We start from the raw sequence: 19,659 nt of genomic DNA, 5'->3' as shown, positions 1-19,659 counted from the left end.
CTCGAGCTGCAAATACGGAGAAAAGCGCGCCAAAATGAAAGGCGCCAGCATGGAGCAAAGCCGACTTCACTCCGGATAGCTAGCCGGACGAGCGCTCGAGTGAATGTTGACTGACCTAGAAGCAAAAAAGAGCAAAAACAATCCCGGTCTGCCGCCAAGCCCGTGGACTGAATAAGGCGCTCGCCTTTTTCACTTGGTCCGCGGTCCGGGCCCGGAAAAGACCGCGCCGTCCGTCCAAGGCCACTCGGAGCAGTGACGTTCACGTTATGTGGCACGCGGACACTGCTGACGCGCCCGTACCATCCGCGATCTGGTCCGCTCGTCTGAACCCACCTTTAAGGGCAATGGAACTGGTTCCAACCAGAATTTTTGAAAATCACACGGAGAACATTAGACACTCATTGTAGACTCCATAGCTTGTAGACTGCACAGCTAACAACCTAAATGTTGTTGCGTTTTCTTCTTTAAGAATGTAGATAAAAAGACCCCCTAAGCTTTTTTCATAGCGTTTTTGCTTTTGAATGATATGATAGACACTAGTAAAGATAGATCACCTTGTGGAATTTGTCTGCGCTTGGTAAATAATTTGTACTAATTTAGTTTTTTCTTGCAGCTAGTCTGAGCAGTCATATGGCAGTTGTGAGGGCACAAATAGGCATGAGGTCACGCACTCCGTGCACAAAAACTGGGACATAATAGTTGTTTGTTCGCTCGCTGTCATTCCAGCTTCTGGAGAACATTAGTGTTAGAGTTGGAGTGAATTAACATGACAGAGCAGTGATATACGTACATAGCACTTTTCATATCAATAAAACTTGTTGCCAGGCTAGTTGGTGACACTTACCTGAATAAAATGTAGCACAATAGAGACGGGCATGGGAGGATGAGCACAGTGTTTGTGGTGACTTCCTCCCGTGCTCGTCTCTTTTGTGCTACATTTTATTCAAACTTTTTGTGTACCTCACACGATGTCAGAGCTACTTGTGACGTCACAACCACCTTTCAGCTGTTGAAGCCAAAGCCTAAACTGGATTTTAGAAGAAACTAAATCATAAATTATTTACTGAGCACAGGTGAAATGTGCACAGGGGTCAGTTCTTAATAATCGCTTATGCATCACTCCAAAGCAAAAACACACTGCGAAAAATCTGGTGTCTCCACTCCTTTAGTTGAGCTTATCAGTGATGGAATGAAATTGAATGTCATGGGCCAGAAACCCAGTGCGAGACCTTGCGTCAGGGGCTCTCACAGTGAACCAAGCTATGCCACTGTCTCACTAAACTGGGTCATTTCCTTCCTTGCCACTGGAATGGAAGAAATGACGGGGAACAAAAAGAAGCTGGGACATGGTGAACACAGTCAGTGAACCAGTTAGTCTCCAAGTGTATGTATCTTGTTGCATTCTGTGCTCATTGCCAATGGTTCACTGGCCCAGCTGCTGTGGTATTGTGAATGATGGTTTAATGGTTAATTACCTTGGACAGAAGGCAGGCTGACCTAGCAGAAATGCTACCACTATGTGAGCCCAAGTTTTGCCAAGTGGGGGAATGCTTAACGTGTAGCTAGGCTTTGCATTTGGGCCAGTCGGTCCGACCTGAAAGAACATGTCCATCCATCCTGTGTACTCTTTCAGAACACAGTGTGCTGAGTCACTGGACAGGGCAGAAAGCAGCTATTATGATGTGCTGTGTTAACACTGTTCTTTGCCTCAAGAATGTGTGGCCAGTTGTGAAGCATTGTTTCAGTGTAGTGTACAGGTGTGTATGCAAGTAAATGGAGCCTTTGAACTCTATTCACACATTGCCTAATCACAACAGGGGGTTGGGATTGCTGGTGCGGTTTTAATGCAATGGCATTAAGGTTCTCATTGTGAACAAGGCTCCTGTACGGGAGTCGAAACGTCATTTTGTTGTTTTTTTTGTTTTTTACTTTTGGTCGGCGTCCTCCTTTTAAGTTTTATTATGATCGTCCCCGACCAGATGAGTTTTCGTCCAACTCTCGACTTCGGCATTAAGGTTTATTTTTTTATTTTATTTATAGATACTTTGAGCCTATACAGGCTATACAGGAGTGGGTCACAAGGCAAAGAGCGCAAGATAAAAGAACAGCATAAAATATGAGACCTATCAATGATTATTTCCGAGTAAAAATAACTAAAACCGAGCACAACAAAAAGCGCAAAGTGCAATACAAATAATGCTAGGCAACGGTCAAGAAAAACAAGGAAGAAAATTCCAGTTCTGTTAATATGGGCAGCAGAGAAACAATAGCAAGCGTGATGAAAAAATTTCCGGCTTCTGTGTCACAAAATTCCCCGATTTCCTGGTGGAAAGAGGTCGTGTGACCTTGTGACATCATTGGATTCTACTCTGATGGGCTACTCTGATTGGTTGAGAGAGGTAACCTGTCCACTGTGGCAGGTGCCAAATAATGATTGGTCCAGAGAGGTCATATGACTCCTGAAGTTTTGTAACTAGGCCCGCCCCAGAAAATGGATTAAGGTGAATTGATTGGATTAGTATAATCCCGTATGATAAACCAATGTAAGGTACTGAACACTCTAGAAGGTGATGACTCATGCATACCATTTCAGAGGAGTGAAACTGGTTCCAACCAGAGTTTTTGTGGGAAAATTGCAAGAACAACACTAGAGACTCGAAAGATCACAGGAGGTGGTGAACTAGTAAATGCTGTTGCATTTTCTTCTTTAAGAATGCAATTAAGAAGGCCCTCCCCCCCAGTTTTTTCAGGGCACACAATGCTCATTGATTTCTACTTGGACAGGAGTGATTGTGTTAAGGAGAAAATTCTGTGCTTTGTTATTTACATCCGCATGTGTACTCGGAAAGAGGCACTACTGCTGCCTTACTTTGCTACCCATTCAGCTGGTATTTGCTACTTTGGATGCAGCATGCTTGTCCCCTCGCCATTCCGGGCTATTCAGCGAAACTAGTTTAGATGCGAACCCACGTGTGTGTTGGCAGTGAGCTAAATGTTTTTTTGAGTTGATGAATATCAAGCACAGCTTTGTTGAACACCTCAGTGGTAGCCTTGAAGTTCCATGTGTTCGCCTGCAAGTTAACATTACAGTGGGTGTAACTTCACGCTTACTTTTTAATTTTTCTGCATTTCTTTCCTGTGTGACCTGAAAACCTGCTAAATTTGAAAGCATTAACATGTTCTGGTGTATTGAGAATCAGTAACATTTTATTGTAGTATTTGTGAGTTGGTCCAGTTGCAACCTGGTATCTCTATCACCACTGTTTGCTCTTTCCTCGGGGAGTACGCATGCAAAGGTTGCTTTGCCCCCCTCTGTGTTCTTCACAAATCAAGTGGCTAAATTCCCAGTGCATTTTCGTTGCTGATGCCTGTTCTCGCTGGTGCCCACTGTAGCTGCCGACAGCAGGCCTTTGACGAGCGCTCACTGCCCACGGCCAGCGTGGTGGTGTGCTTCTACAATGAGGCCTGGTCGGCCCTGGTGCGCACTGTCCACACCGTGTTGGAGCGTACCCCGCCCACGCTCCTGCATGAGCTGATCCTCGTCGATGACAACAGCACCCTGCGTGAGTCCAATAAGCCGTCATTGGGACCATTGATGGAAACTGTACGACGGCAGTTGGCCCCGTTTTTTCTCTCACGGGTGTGTAAGAGGGGAGGGGGGGGGGACGCGGCTTTCAGCACAATTTTTTTCATTTCTTGATCGATTTCATGTATTTTTGACCGTACGAAAAATAATGTTATAACTGCTGTCATAGTTCCAAGCTTTATATTTCAGTGCCATTCTTTGCTACTTATTTTTTTCCTGAATCTTGTGACAAGCCTGCAGAGCTAACAAAAATGTGGCAGAAGGCTTGCTCGGCATTTATTGTGCTTCTACAGGCATGCTACAGGTCAAGTCATACTTTCAAGCTTTTTTTAGCGAAATGCAAGTTTTCAGTTTCGAATTTTTGCAATGCAGTGTGTACTAAGAGAGAAATTTCATACAAGATATTTGAATGACATAAATGTGAAAAACAAAGAATGTCTTAACCTGCGGTGTGGCCCTTGAAGTGCAGCAAAACAAACGGGTTCAAAATAGATAAAGCAGTTGTGAAGAAATCCGCTTCACATGGTGAGCATCTAGTTAGAAAAATGCCGATTGCTCGAGTGTTTCCTCAGTACGCTGAGCTACCTTGGCTCGTGAAACAATTTTCTTTAGAGTACTTCTCAGTGGATTTCAGCAACAGCACTTCGGAATATCATAGAAAACAAGGCATACGAGTGGTACAATGATTAAAAAAAAATGATTTCTTAGCCATTTTTCGCGATTTGCAGGCCTCGTTCCCCCCTTAAACAGATGGTTGCATTTGTAGTTCCTGGCTGCACTGGCTTTGCTGCCTCTAGAATGATCATCTTTTATGTTTATAGATACTCTTCTTCTAATGACCCAGTTGTGCTATGGAAGACTCGCACCTAATTATAAATACAGTAGACTCCCATTAAGACGAACTCGTTTAAGACGAATTCTCGGATAAGGGGAACAATGTGAGATAGTTTGGTTGGTTTCCCGTAGGACTCAATGTAAAGAAAGACCCACTTCAGGCAAACTGTTTTGCATGTGCTCTGGTTAATACGAACAAACTTTATCAGCAACCGCAAACTATGGTCATTGACAAGGGGCTTAAAAACCCAGGGGCTGATCAACTGATGCAGCATTGCAACACGTGTTATAGTGCCGCAGAGCTGGCCAGGTATTGGTGCCGCGTGCATTGTCTGCGGCAGATGAAAAGGCATTTGGTGGGCCTGCTTGCGGAGTTGATTGAAACATCAAGCACCCATTGTTCGATGTCGGTATCTCTGTGACACTTATCATGGACAGGGTTGTGGGAGTGGGGGGAACGAGATCATTTAGACAATGCACTAAATCACCTGTTTTTTCATATCTTCTACTAAACTGTTAGTTTGAACTGTTGTTTGTTCCTCTGGCATCTTCTGTTCTTGGATGTGTGTGAAGACCAAGAACCAAATGTAGCTGTGGTCGATTAAGTCATCAGGGCCTTGTATGGATTGAAGTGAAGTTCACAGTGGAGTTGCAGAAAGGAAGATGCATCCAGTTTTTGGACGTAAAGGTCATGTTGCAAGAAGGACGTGTCTGCTGGGAATATTGCGCCCGGTTGGCAAAGCCACTTCTGAGCTACGAGTCAGGACATTCTAAGACTGTCAAGCAGGGGGTGGTGGCCACATGTCTCAAAGCGTCACTGGCTAAATCATGCTCTCACAGAGTGGAAGCTTCCTTACAAATGCAAGTAGATCGCCTGAAGGAAGGTGGTTTTCCTGAGGTGACACTGGGGCAGTTATGCGAAAGAATGGCCAAGAGAATGAAAAAAAGGTGGCCTCTCCACAGGACTGTAATAATTCAAGGAAAAAAAATGGGGCCATTGCATACGCACACACGATATCACACCGTTTCAAGAAGATTGGTGATAGGTATTGGGTGAGAGTGGTCTTCAAAGCTGAAGATAAACGAAAAGGATATGCCCAGCGGTCAGCAGACGGTTGAGTAACGACACCACGAGGGGGTGCTTTGCTCGTTATGAAGTGTCTTTTGTGTTCTACAGGGAAGGGGTAGCTTTTAAAATTCCTCTTTCTTGTGGTAAGACATATACATAGGGTAAACTGGGAGGTAGGTGAACACACGTCTGAAAAAGTATGTGGATTCGCTGGGAAAACCGCTTAGCTCTAATCTTGTTCAGCACTGCTGAGACTGCAGAAGGTGTCAACCCAATTTGAAAGGCACACGGATACTATACAGAAATCACAGCTAAGTTTCACGTGAGGTAGTTGCAAAATCACAGCTAAGTTTCACGTGAGGTAGTTGCAGCTTTTTCTATTTTTGAAGACAGCAAAGGGTGTGTGGCAAAGGCTTCAGTGACCCTACACAAAAACGAGATTGTGATCCTGCAGTCTGTGATTTCTAGGCCAGAATGGCTATGACTGTGCATTGTGCCATCTTTGTCTTGTGTTTTTGTTCTTAGGGGATTAGCGCACATGCAAACTTGCCAGGCTGGTATCTGTTGAAACTTTCTACTGTCATTTTTTTTAACTTCCAGGAGCTTTAGGTAAAATTGAAAATTGGTTTTTGAAGAATGGAAATGGCGCAGTATCCACTCACATCTCAGTCGACACCTGAACCATGCCGTAAGGGAAGGGATAAAGGATAGAGTGAGAGAAGCAAGGAAGAAAGAGGGGCCGTAGTGGAGGTCTCCGGAATAATTTTTCGACCATTTAGGGATCTTTAACGTGCACTGACATTGCACAGCACACGGGTACCTTTTGCGTTTCACCTCCAACAAGACGCGGCTGCCACGGCCGGGTTCGAACCCGGGAACTCAGGGTCAGTAGCCGAGCACTCGAACCATTGAGCCATCGCGGCGCGTAGAGCTTTAGCAGATTGTTCTCGTTTTCTGCAGCCTATAAATATTGTCTATTGTTAATAAAGCATTGTAATGTTAGTCAGCGCCGTGTTTGTCTCGCCTCGTTTTCGTTTGTCTCCATTTTTGCGCTGTTGAAATATGGAATCAAACCAAACTGCCCAACTTTTTGTCCTCCAGGAGTATTATACTCCCTGTCACATGGGCACGGCTGAGATCCTTTCAACCAAGGTCATCTTCATCTTGTGTGAGATGCGTGCCATGCCACGTAGCAGTCGTTAAGGAAGATGTTCCTAGTGTAATGAGATCGATCGTCTCCCTCGAAGGGTGAAGGAGAGGGAGGGAGCATTCTCGTTTCCAATGTGTTTTACTTCTGAGTGAGTAAAAGTTTTAATGCAAGGGCATTGGTACCACCATGTTGGAAAAAATTGTCTAGTGTCGGCAGTGTTGGCGACCACTTGAACCCTCACAGCCGGAGCAGCCAGAGCAACCGGCCATTCCGGCAACCTAGGCAGGCCACCGAGTCCATATGACCTTGTGACATCATCACAACTTCCCCCTCCGGATTGTGAGCAAACTGACCACTGTGGCAGGTGGCAGTTAAATAATGATTGGTCACGAGAGGTAGCTCAGGAAGGGTAACCTGTGGTACACAAGCCTTGCGGTGGCAGCACTTGCCATCGTAGAGCAGTGGCGCATCGCTTAGCCGCTGCACCACTGCACTAGGAGTGGCACGGGGACTCCCAGCAATCTATGGCTTAAAGTAGAGATTGACCTATTCCGCATATACATGGGCATTAACCCATTAACGCTATCGCATCATACCCTTAAGTCAGAGCCTAAGTGTCCCCTTCAGTTTTCTTTTCAATAATTTTATTTTTACTAGCAGTTATATTAGTTTTTATCAAATAAAACATGTATTCAAGCTTGGTTAGATTTATGTTTAATTTTATCAACTGCACTATACTCTTGTTGGAGCTAAGGCGAGGAAGAACCAGCTCCGACAGCATTGAGGCTCGAACTGTTTATTTGCGCTGCTCGTGCTCGTGCAGCCTAACCCAACTTCCTCTTTCTTGTCCGGCGACGCATGCCATAGCCTGTGAGCCGAGCGCGACGCGAGGGGTGCTACACTCTCAAACCAGGTGCTTGACGGCATGCCTTGACTTGTTTTTTTTTTAATGTTATGTTTAGATAATTGCATTTGTGAGAAAAAAAGAGTATCAAACACATTTCAGTTGTTTCGAACGTTATTCTTTTGTGTGTTTGTGCTAAATGAGCAGTGCCTAAAGAGCCACTGGAGTCTCCTTTGGAAAGCCTGTTATAGGTCGTGTGACATGGCGACAACCTTTGAGGCAAAACTTCCTTGCGCTCCTTCAAGGAAGTTCAAAGAAGTGTAAGTCAGCTGTGTGACAAGGCTGCTAATAACATTGATGGAGCTACTTGACTTTTTCTGAGTGAGAAGTGTTTTTTTTATTTTTGCAAATTGCTTAGAAATCTTGATTTTGTACGATAGTTAGACAATCGGTCATGAGTCAGATGAATGTATGATTGTGCGTTGTAACTCTGGGGACAGGAGATGAGGAATACAAGCATGCAGGCTGAAGGAATAAGCGCAGTCACAGGGGAGAGTCGCTTGTGATTGTAGTGATTCACTGCACCAGTGGTAAAGCAAACGTGGGTGTGAAGAAGCAAAGACTGCAGTGCAGCAACACATTAATGTGTGTGTAATCTTGGTTGTGCCATCTTTGACTGGTGCTGTAAGGAGAATTAAAAAAAGGTGCTGGAAGGATGCGCTGACAGTTGACTGGGATGAGCAAAGCTGTGTTGGTGTTTGCATCAAGGGGCATTTCTCCTGTTGAGTGCAAGCAGATGCGATCTGTCTGTTTTCTATTTGGCGCCGCGTTTATTTCAGTGCTGTTCGGAGCAATTCATATATGTTTTATAGCAGGATTGCTAATGGGGCACTCAGACATTTTTTCAGAGTGCTAATTTTAGCTTCCCAGCAAATTCTTTGTGCCATGCTGCTATCGCTTCAAAAGAAATTGCAGAAATCAGCGTACAGAAAGGAGAGCCCTTCACTTTGTAAGATAAAAAAAAAATACACACACCAAAAAATGTTGAAGGGATTCCAAGTGACGAAGCTGGCTGCTTTCAGTTGAACCGGCACCTTCCATTGGCTTAGAGGAAGCCTGTGTGCCAGTCAGTGGCTACCTGCAGTTTCGCCATCTGATGGCATCATTACCATGGCTGCAACAACAGCGTGGGTTACATGCGAACAGCTAGTAGACATTCTCATGCTCTCATTCTGCTGTCAGCTTTAACAAATATGAGCTTTACTAACCTAAAAATTTTTTGAATGCCAGTTCTTGTGACTCGCTAACGGTCGAGGTGAACACGAGCTTGTGAAGGTTTATAGAAGGTGGTTTGTAGTATCATGCAGCAATTGGTGTCTTACATCCTCCAAAACTGGTACTCGCCCATTTGCAGAAGTGGATCTTGCAGTACTGTGCTATGCAGTAAGCACATGATGTCACTAAATTTCTCAGTTAAGTACTATAGGGGGCATTCGAGTGACATCATGGGCGCAAATTTGTCATCCAGCTCATAGCTTCAGCATTGTAGACTGGAGCAGGAGGCAATAATCCCATTATACACGCTAGCAGCCTTTTGCATTGTTCCACAGACAACAAAATGGCGGCTGCTGTGACGTCAGTGAATGCTCCCTATAAGGTCTGCAGCTGTTAGTGCGCGCAGGGTGCGTTACAAGCAGGACGTTGCGTAAGGCCTGCAGCTGTAAATGCATGCAGGATACGTTAAAAGCAGGAGGTAGCAAAAGGCCTGCAGCGGTTAATGCAAGCAAGATGCATTAGAAAGTGGTTGGATCTTTGTATCATGCAGCAGTTGGTGTCTTACACTCTACAAATCCGGCACTTGCCCACAGCACAGGGTGCATTACAAGCAGGAGGTTGTGTAAGGCCTGCAGCAGTTAATGCAGGCAGGATGCATTACAAGCAGGAGGTTGTGTAAGGCCTGCAGCAGTTAACACAGGTAGAATGCATTACAAGGAAGACATAGTGTAAGGTCTGCAGCGGTTAATGCAGGTAGGATGCATTACAAGCAGGAGGTTGTGTAAGGCCTGCAGCGGTTAACACAGGTAGAATGCATTACAAGGAAGACATAGTGTAAGGTCTGCAGCGGTTAATGCAGGTAGGATGCATTACAAGCAGGAGGTTGTATAAGGCCTGCAGCGGTTAATACAGGTAGGATGCATTACAAGCAGGAGGTTGTGTAAGGCCTGCAGCGGTTAACACAGGTAGAATGCATTACAAGGAAGACATAGTGTAAGGTCTGCAGCGGTTAATGCAGGTAGGATGCATTACAAGCAGGAGGTTGTGTAAGGCCTGCAGCGGTTAACACAGGTAGAATGCATTACAAGGAAGACATAGTGTAAGGTCTGCAGCGGTTAATGCAGGTAGGATGCATTACAAGCAGGAGGTTGTATAAGGCCTGCAGCGGTTAATACAGGTAGGATGCATTACAAGCAGGAGGTTGTGTAAGGCCTGCAGCGGTTAACGCAGGTAGGATGTATTATAAGCAGGAGGTTGCGTAAGGCCTGCAGCGGTTAATACAAGTAGGATGCATTACAAGCAAGAGATAGTGTAAGGCCTGCAGCGATTAACACAGGTAGGATGTATTACAGCAGGAGGTTGTGTAAGGCCTGCAGCGGTTAATGCAGGCAGGATGCATTACAAGCAGGAGGTTGTGTAAGGCCTGCAGCGGTTAATGCAAGTAGGATGCTTACAAGCAGGAGGTTGTGTAAGGCCTGCAGCGGTTAATGCAGGCAGGATGCATTACAAGCAGGAGGTTGTGTAAGGCCTGCAGCGGTTAATGCAAGTAGGATGCTTACAAGCAGGAGGTTGTGTAAGGCCTGCAGCGGTTAATACAGGTAGGATGCATTACAAGCAAGACATAGTGTAATGTCTGCAGCAGTTAAATCATGTAGGATGCATTACAAGCTGGAGGTTGTATAACGCCTGCAGCAGTTAATGCAGGTAGGATGCATTACAAGCAGGAGGTTGTGTAAGGCCTGCAGCAGTTAACACAGGTAGGATGCATTACAAGCAAGACATAGTGTAATGTCTGCAGCGGTTAATGCAGGTAGGATGCATTACAAGCAGGAGGTTGTATAAGGCCTGCAGCGGTTAATACAGGTAGGATGCATTACAAGTAAGACATAGTGTAATGTCTGCAGCAGTTAAATCATGTAGGATGCATTACAAGCTGGAGGTTGTATAAGGCCTGCAGCGGTTAATGCAGGTAGGATGCATTACAAGCAGGAGGTTGTGTAAGGCTTGCAGTGGTTAATACAGGTAGGATGCATTACAAGCAGGAGGTTGTGTAAGGCCTGCAGCGGTTAACACAGGTAGGATGCATTACAAGCAAGACATAGTGTAATGTCTGCAGCGGTTAATGCAGGTAGGATGCATTACAAGCAGGAGGTTGTATAAGGCCTGCAGCGGTTAATACAGGTAGGATGCATTACAAGCAGGAGGTTGTGTAAGGCTTGCAGTGGTTAATACAGGTAGGATGCATTACAAGCAGGAGGTTGTATAAGGCCTGCAGCGGTTAATACAGGTAGGATGCATTACAAGCAAGAGATAGTGTAAAGCCTGCAGCGGTTAACGCAGGTAGGATGTATTATAAGCAGGAGGTTGCGTAAGGCCTGCAGCGGTTAATACAAGTAGGATGCATTACAAGCAAGAGATAGTGTAAGGCCTGCAGCGATTAACACAGGTAGGATGTATTACAGCAGGAGGTTGTGTAAGGCCTGCAGCGGTTAATGCAGGCAGGATGCATTACAAGCAGGAGGTTGTGTAAGGCCTGCAGCGGTTAATGCAAGTAGGATGCTTACAAGCAGGAGGTTGTGTAAGGCCTGCAGCGGTTAATGCAGGCAGGATGCATTACAAGCAGGAGGTTGTGTAAGGCCTGCAGCGGTTAATGCAAGTAGGATGCTTACAAGCAGGAGGTTGTGTAAGGCCTGCAGCGGTTAATACAGGTAGGATGCATTACAAGCAAGACATAGTGTAATGTCTGCAGCAGTTAAATCATGTAGGATGCATTACAAGCTGGAGGTTGTATAAGGCCTGCAGCGGTTAATGCAGGTAGGATGCATTACAAGCAGGAGGTTGTGTAAGGCCTGCAGCGGTTAACACAGGTAGGATGCATTACAAGCAAGACATAGTGTAATGTCTGCAGCGGTTAATGCAAGTAGGATGCTTACAAGCAGTAGGTTGTGTAAGGCCTGCAGCGGTTAATACAGGTAGGATGCATTACTAGCAAGACATAGTGTAATGTCTGCAGCAGTTAAATCATGTAGGATGCATTACAAGCTGGAGGTTGTATAAGGCCTGCAGCGGTTAATGCAGGTAGGATGCATTACAAGCAGGAGGTTGTGTAAGGCTTGCAGTGGTTAATACAGGTAGGATGCATTACAAGCAGGAGGTTGTATAAGGCCTGCAGCGGTTAATACAGGTAGGATGCATTACAAGCAAGAGATAGTGTAAAGCCTGCAGCGGTTAACGCAGGTAGGATGTATTATAAGCAGGAGGTTGCGTAAGGCCTGCAGCGGTTAATACAAGTAGGATGCATTACAAGCAAGAGATAGTGTAAGGCCTGCAGCGATTAACACAGGTAGGATGTATTACAGCAGGAGGTTGTGTAAGGCCTGCAGCGGTTAATGCAGGCAGGATGCATTACAAGCAGGAGGTTGTTTAAGGCCTGCAGCGGTTAATGCAAGTAGGATGCTTACAAGCAGGAGGTTGTGTAAGGCCTGCAGCGGTTAATGCAGGCAGGATGCATTACAAGCAGGAGGTTGTGTAAGGCCTGCAGTGGTTAATGCAGGCAGGCTGCATTACAAGGAGGAGGTTGTGTAAGGCGTACAGCGGTTAATACAGGTAGGATGCATTACAAGCAAGACATAGTGTAAGGTCTGCAGCGGTCAAATCAGGTAGGATGCATTACAAGCAGGAGGTTGTATAAGGCCTGCAGCGGTTAATGCAGGTAGGATGCATTACAAGCAGGAGGTTGTGTAAGGCCTGCAGCGGTTAATACAGGTAGGATGCATTATAAGCAAGAGATAGTTTAAGGCCTGTAGCGGTTAATGCAGGTAGGATGTATTACAAGCAGGAGGTTGTGTAAGGCCTACAGCAGTTAAGGCAGGCAGGATGCATTACAAGCAGGAGGTTGTGTAAGGCCTGCAGCGGTTAATGCAGGTAGGATGCATTACAAGCAGGAGGTTTTATAAGGCCTGCAGCGGTTAATGCAGGTAGGATGCATTACAAGCAGGAGGTTGTGAAAGATCTGCCAGAGTTAACTCATGTAGGATGCATTAAAAGCAGTAGGTTGTGTAAGGCCTGCAGCGGTTAACACAGGTAGGATGCATTACAAGCAGGAGGTTGTGTTAGGCCTGCAGCGGTTAAGGCAGGCAGGATGCATTACAAGCAGGAGGTTGTGTAAGGCCTGCAGCAGTTAATGCAGGCAGGATGCATTACAAGCAGAAGGTTGTGTAAGGCCTGCAACAGTTAATGCAGGCAGGATGCATTACAAGCAGAAGGGTGTGTAAGGCCTGTAGCAGTTAATGCAGGCAGGATGCATTACAAGCAGAAGGTTTTGTAAAGCCTGCAGCAGTTAAGGCAGGCCGGATGCATTTAGAGCAGAGGGTAGTGTAAGGCCTGCAGTGGTTAATGCAGGTAGAATGCATTACAAGCAAGACATAGTGTAAAGTCTACAGCAGTTAAGGCAGGCAGGATGCATTACAAGCAGGAGGATGGTAAGGCCTGCAGTGGTTAATGCAGGTAGGATGTATTAGAATCAGGAGGTTGTCTAAGGACTACAGCGGTTAAGGCAGGCAGGATGCGTTACAAGCAGGTGGTTGTTTAAGGCCTGCAGCAGTTAAGGCAGGTTGGATGCATTACAAGGAGAAGGTTGTGTAAGGCCTACAGCGGTTAAGGCAGGCAAGATGCATTACAAGCAAGAGATAGTGTCAGGCCTGCAGCAGTTAATGCAGGCAGGATGCATTACAAACAGAAAGTTTTGTGATGCCTGCAGCAGTTAAGGCAGGCAGGATGCATTTAGAGCAGAAGGTAGTATAAGGCCATCAGCAGTTAAGGCAGGCAGGATGCATTTAGAGCAGGAGGTAGTGTAAGGCCTGCAGTGGTTAAGGCAGGCAGGATGCATTTAGAGCCGGAGGTAGTGTAAGTCCTGCAGCGGTTAAGGCAGGCAGGATGCATTACAAGCATAAGGTTGTGTAAGGCCTGCAGCAGTTAAGGCAGGCATGATGCATTACAAGCAGAAGGGAGTGTAAGGCCTGCAGCGGTTAAGGTGGCGGTTCCACTGCCGCCATCTTGCGAGTAGTTCAAATTCTGCCACCAGGCTACGACACTGATCCATGACTGGGAAAGTGTCTACCCGTCTTGCCCCTGAGCGACCCGAGACTGGTTCTGGTTGAGATGTGTTTCAGGTCCTTTCTTGACCCGCGTGCTGCGTGAACGCTTTTCTTTTGTTGCTGCGCCTGCCTTCAGAGGGTTACAGATGAACCATGGCAAACCCGGCTGCTTGTCCCCGTCGTGCGTGGGGGGAGGTGTTGGCTGGGGTGGTTCGGCATGCTTCTTTCTCTGCCTGCTCCTTGCTGGTTTTTCCACATCCACACACGGTAGCCTTCTGCGGCTATGTAGTCAAGGCTAAGCATAGAGGGAAGAAGGGCCTTGTCGTCGCGAGTGGAGCTTCCTTTGTTCGGGTTATGGTTGTGGAAGGGTGAAGGGAAAAAGTTGGAGAGCCGGGACAAAGAGGGTACCGTCTTTGCCCAAACGGCATCGGAGGGGGGATTATCTTTGTTCGGGATAAGGATGCGCGGCACGGGAACAAAGGACCGCTTCCCTCCCTCTCTTGTTTAGCCTTGGCTCATTTGAGGGTATGTGCCGCTTCGTTCTTGCGTTGTACCCGACTACAGACTTTTCTATTTTCAATGTCGATACATATATTAGTGTTGGCAAAGAAGAAAGAAAGAAAGAAAAATAATGCTGCCCAGCACGCAGTAAGCGAAAAGGGAAAGCGGACGACAAAAATAGAAAGGTGTGATATCATGCAAATTATACATGCTTTTTTATGTCCCATGTATATACTTCTGGCGTTTTTTTTTTTGCAGTGAACCTTATAGTTGAAGTCGGTGCCTTTCTTGTGTTCTTCTTTCAGCCCTCGTCTTTTGCGCGTACAATCACTTCGTCCCTGTTGATGCATAGTAATATTAGTAGTAGTCGGAACACTCCTGGTCTAGAGTGCAACCTGCCAACTCGAGCGCTGAAAAAAGAAAATATTTTTTTATCAAATAATGTTACATCTATGATAATACAACTGTAACAAAGACAGCTAGACAACTTCAGACAACGCTCGACGGATGCTTGTCCAACCATAGAATCTAGGGTTGGTGAAGAACAAGGTTTAGAGAAGTGGGCAACTGTCAATTTCTGTTTACCGCTGAGATGAATCGATATTGCACAAGAGACGTGAAATTGCTACCGAGAGGGTTATCACCGTAGCGTGTCTGAATGAGTTCGCCTCAGAAAAAAATATTCGTCATACATGCGGCGGCACCTTGCAACCAATTCGGGACGGTCAATTTGAACAGAATTTTGCCAAGGTTTACAAAAATGCAGTATAGATGCATATCATTCACGAAGCGGACTAAGTCTAAACACTGAACGAGGAAGGGGGGGGGGAGAAACGTTGTCAAGGCCAGTTATAAAGGGATAGTTCTGTAGGCACTTAGGGCATCCCCCTCCCCTCTCCCGTTTGGACCCTGAACTGTGTGCTCTTATTTATGTTAGACGTACACCCCCTGTCAAAAGTATACGGCCCAAGGGGTTTGCTTGTGAGGCCTGCTGCGTGCCTCGTTATGCATGCTCAGCGACCGTGACCTCTCGAGAGAGGAATAGCATCGCTTCCTCAACCCTCCCAATCTTTGGAGTGCTAGATGTGCTAGGGAGCCCCGCTAAACAGCTTAGAAGTAAACCCCTTGGGCTGTATGCTTTTGACGGGGACTGTACGTCTTTCTTCTTGCATCCAGTTTGCCTTATTAGGTTGCTTACTGCCTTTAGAATTTTCCATCGCGTGCTGAAATGTATATCTTACTCGCCTTGCGTCGATTTGCCCCGATTTGGGGTTGGTCAAAGATAGAAAAAGCGTGCGTGCGTGTGTGCGCGTTCACGCACGCGTACCTGGAAATTGAAGCGACAGCTGTTATTTTCACACCGTCCGTTGTCAGGCAACTATAACATCCTTGTAGTCATTTTTTGATATTTTTTTTCCCGCGATATTTTATTTGACACTGAAATGCGATGTCAAGAGCGGCACGCTATGGAAGAACGTTGGCAGCTGCTTCCTTGTCTTGCTTCAGCTTCCCGTAATAATGCACGCGCTAAAAGCAGAGTGCATGCCTTTGTAGTTTTCGAACCAATATATTGGGCGGACTACTGTCCATTATTTCAATGTAACCGGAGTGTATTGTCATATTTATTGCACAGGGAACACGCAAGAAACGTGTGTACAGTCATGAAATTTATGAGCGTGAATACGGGAGCGCATGGCAAGTATCCTCAAGACCTACTTGTGGCAACACGCGGCGGCTGCTTTTATCAACGTGGTGGAAAGGGCTATGCCGCCTTCCCTGCTTCCAGCAAGCAGAAGGACACACATCCCTTTCCACTTTGTTTATGAAGGCGACCGCCGCGTATCGACAAGAGTAGGGTTCGAGGCTATCTGCCACGCGCTGCTGTGTTCACGCTCATAAATTTCATGACTACTTTCGTGTTGAGCCCGCCCTTTGGTTTCATGGGTTAGTAGCAAATCATTTTGAGATGGGCCAGTTGCCATGCATTCACACATTCGCAGCAAAATAATTCGCTAACGATTTTTATTCCATACAACACCGTCCATTGCGTGCGAAGCATTTTTTTTCAGCAAATACTAAATGATTAGACGCACCGACCAGATCGCATTCTGTCGGATCTGGAATGCGCCAATTTTTCAATGAATTTGTCAAGTAAAAAGAAGGCGAAAGCAATTACATGCACAGTTTTTACTGGTCGAACCAGTTAGTTTACTGTAGACGGCATGCACTTTCATCGTAGTGGTTATTCGGCTCCCCATGGTAATTCATGAATAGGCTAATAGATGTCACAGAGGTAAGGTAAGTGGTTTTATTGCATGATAAATGGAAGGAAAAAGATTATTGCTAGCCCCGGCAACTGCCATTGCTGCTGGAAGCACCTGAGCTGGGGCAGCGGAAATAAAGGATAGCAGGCAGGGTCTAGAAGTGAAATGAAAGAGGTGAGGGGATAGTAGAAAGGTCAGGGGGAGAGGTACACTGGCAATAAATCTATTTACTTATTAACATATATACAGGTAGCACGCACGTGAAGGTCTTGTAGAGCACAGTGCAAACACACGCGCACGACATAAAGCCAATACAGCTGGAGTGGGGGCGTCCAGCTGTTCATCGTCCAAGGTAGCACACGCGGAGCGTTCCCCGTCTGTTTGAGGAATGCACAGAAGCTCACCACTGTTCGCTCGCAGACGCGCGCACTGCCCTGTGGCCACAACAGCACCGTGAGAGCGTCTGGGAGAATGCCCAGAGCTCTGTAGGCTGCGAGCATGTCACGACGATCATCGGCGAACGCTGTTCTTCGTTCCAATGTACTGCGCAGAGCAGCTGTCACCGGTCATATATTGCGAGTAATTGCACCGAAATTTTAGTCGCAACAGCGAGCACATGTATAAACGAGGAGTTCTGCAAAATATGCATTAGAAGTGCGGAGATAAAATGGAGTATTAGAAATGTGAAGATAAAACTTGATAAAGGACAAAAAAGTGTCAATGGAAACAAAGTCACTGTATCTATACACAAAACCTCGCAACAAGATATGTAAATACACGTATGTCTCTATTCACTCTTCATGAGGCGTCAAACAAGGCAAATAAACATCTTGCGCAATCACAAATATTAAACTTTGCACATGGAAAGACAGACGATTTAGCAAAGACCAAAACTATGATAGCGGATGTCGCGATATGTACTTGGGCCATGCTGCGGTCGTGACGGCACCATATGGTTAGAATAATAGAGGAACAATGCAGAAATCAATAGGAAAGTATGTATTTTTCAACTGCCTGCACGGCGACAATTATTCTGCACCCATAATTACAGAAGGGCATTCCTTTGGTTCAAAGAAAAAAATAAAAGCAGTTAGATAAACAACAAAGAGAAGGACAAGCGAAAGCCACGAATGATGCCGCAAGTTGAAATAACCAATATCCAAGTGTGTATGTTGGGAAACGCCGCGTGGGCAGGGCTTTCAATAAGCTAGGTCAATCAAGGTCGGTTATTGATGTCCTCAAAATTTTCGCATTCAGAGGGTAATTTTGATCATTATGCTAACTGATGCTTGCATTACGTGACTCCAGGTGCATGGGCGTTGCCACGAAATACGACCTGTGTTAGCAATGTTCGCGCCAAAATGTCTTTTCTAGTCTGAAAAAGACATTGTATGTGACAAAATCCAGAATGGCTTCCGGTGGTTGTTTTGGTGAGCGGTGCTGGCTGAAGCCCCATAAGCACCCCCCCCCCCCTGGCTGCGCCCCTGGTAAGTACGTTACCCGTTACAGTTCCGAAATGGTAACCAGTACGTTACAAAGTTACCGAAAAAAAGTAACGACGTTACCGGCAACGCGCTAGTTTTTTTCGGTAACTTTGTAACGTACTCGTTACCATTTCGGAACTGCAACGGGTAACGTACTTACGTTACCATTTTTCGGTAACTTGAGGTGTCACGTTACTAGTTATTTCTTATTTCAATTGCCCCGCTCCGCCTATTTTTCAGAAAAAGAAACGCCGAAAATGTTGTTGCAAATAAACAACATCTACAGGTGCTCTCGACGACCCTTGTTGGGGCTCGCATGCATGCCAGAAAACACCTGCCCTTGACGACGCACTCAAGTAAAAAAAAAAATGCACGAACACGCATTCACACACTTGTCCCCACACCACTCACGCACGGAACTCTCTAAAGAGTGCACGCATGCCGAGCCACCAATAGACCATTTGCAGAAATCTGTAAGTCGGTTTCTCTGTAAGCTTGTTTTCCAACCAAAAGGTCTTGTTCCTAGGCAACACTCTCGCATTCTTTGTGGAAGCAGTTCCCCCTTCTGAGTAAACTCAGGAATGTCGCCAGTTTACTTCAAGATGGCCCCAAGAGAGCCGTCGAAAGAGTACAATGGTACAGAACAGAAAAGGGGACTGCAGTCAACCGGCTTTAGCACTGAAGTATCGGAAAAAAGAAGGAAATGGGCCTTTGTCCCTGTGCCGGCAGTAGTGAGCTACCTCATACTAAACTTTCTAAAAACTTTCTGCTCAACAACACTGTCACTCCAACTTTCTCCCTTCATAGTCATACAACCCCCCCCCCCCCCCCTTTCTCCCCTATCTTGACCAAGGAACAACCCACTCCCCAACTAACAACCCCACTAGGTAGCGAGGCAAGCTGTCCGATGACAGCTTTGCAGTGCAGCTGCAGTAACAGCAAGTTGTAACTATTAGAAAGTTGTCGTTGTTTATCAACATTGATTTCAAAATAAATTTTGCTTATTTCTATCTGCAACTGCGGCTACGTTTCTGTTTATTGAGTTCCTAAGTGAGCGAGGCTGACCTTGAACACCTTGACATAAACACTAACATTTTCGTGATATTTATGCAGGTTCAAGTGACAAAAAATGTTCATGTGCGCAAATACATTTTTTTTCCTGAACTAAGCATTCCTTTATTGCTACACAATTTCCGCGTAATTTCTTAAGCAGGAGCACACCAGAATTACTGTAAGTTTGTTGAGTTCAGCTATGTTTTCTTTGTGAGGTCGGAATTATGTGAAAAATGAGCTTTATAAAATTGTTATTTTCAGTTCTTACAGCGAAGCCGCAGTGTAATTATGGCCATGGAGTAGCGGCAAAGTAACGTGCGATCCTTTTTTTCGGCAATGGTAGGTAACGTAGGCGGTAACGCGTTCTTTTTTTTTAGCGTAACGAGTAACGTATTTAGTTATTTTTTTTCGATAACGCCTACAACACTGGTTGTACCCGACTTATAGATCCGTTCGATTCGCCTGTACCACATGAACTGGTTCCCGCGGCACTCCAGCTCACA

General features: G+C 45.8%; 1 protein-coding gene across 4 annotated transcripts in view; it reads left to right on the top strand.

Moving 5' to 3' along the window:
• LOC144124642 (polypeptide N-acetylgalactosaminyltransferase 11-like) overlaps positions 1–19,659 on the top strand; it is a 110,597-nt gene that overhangs the window by 26,232 nt on the left and 64,706 nt on the right. For all 4 annotated transcript variants that reach the window (XM_077657441.1, XM_077657442.1, XM_077657444.1 and 1 more), the window contains one exon: positions 3,394–3,563. In XM_077657441.1, the coding sequence (XP_077513567.1) occupies positions 3,394–3,563 (170 nt within the window). The remainder of the gene's footprint in view (positions 1–3,393; positions 3,564–19,659) is intronic.

The sequence above is a fragment of the Amblyomma americanum genome, chromosome 3 (genome assembly GCF_052857255.1).
Source record: "Amblyomma americanum isolate KBUSLIRL-KWMA chromosome 3, ASM5285725v1, whole genome shotgun sequence".
NCBI lineage: Eukaryota > Metazoa > Arthropoda > Arachnida > Ixodida > Ixodidae > Amblyomma > Amblyomma americanum.
Note: the sequence above shows the minus strand (reverse complement) of the source record. Positions and strands in the feature narration are given on the sequence as shown.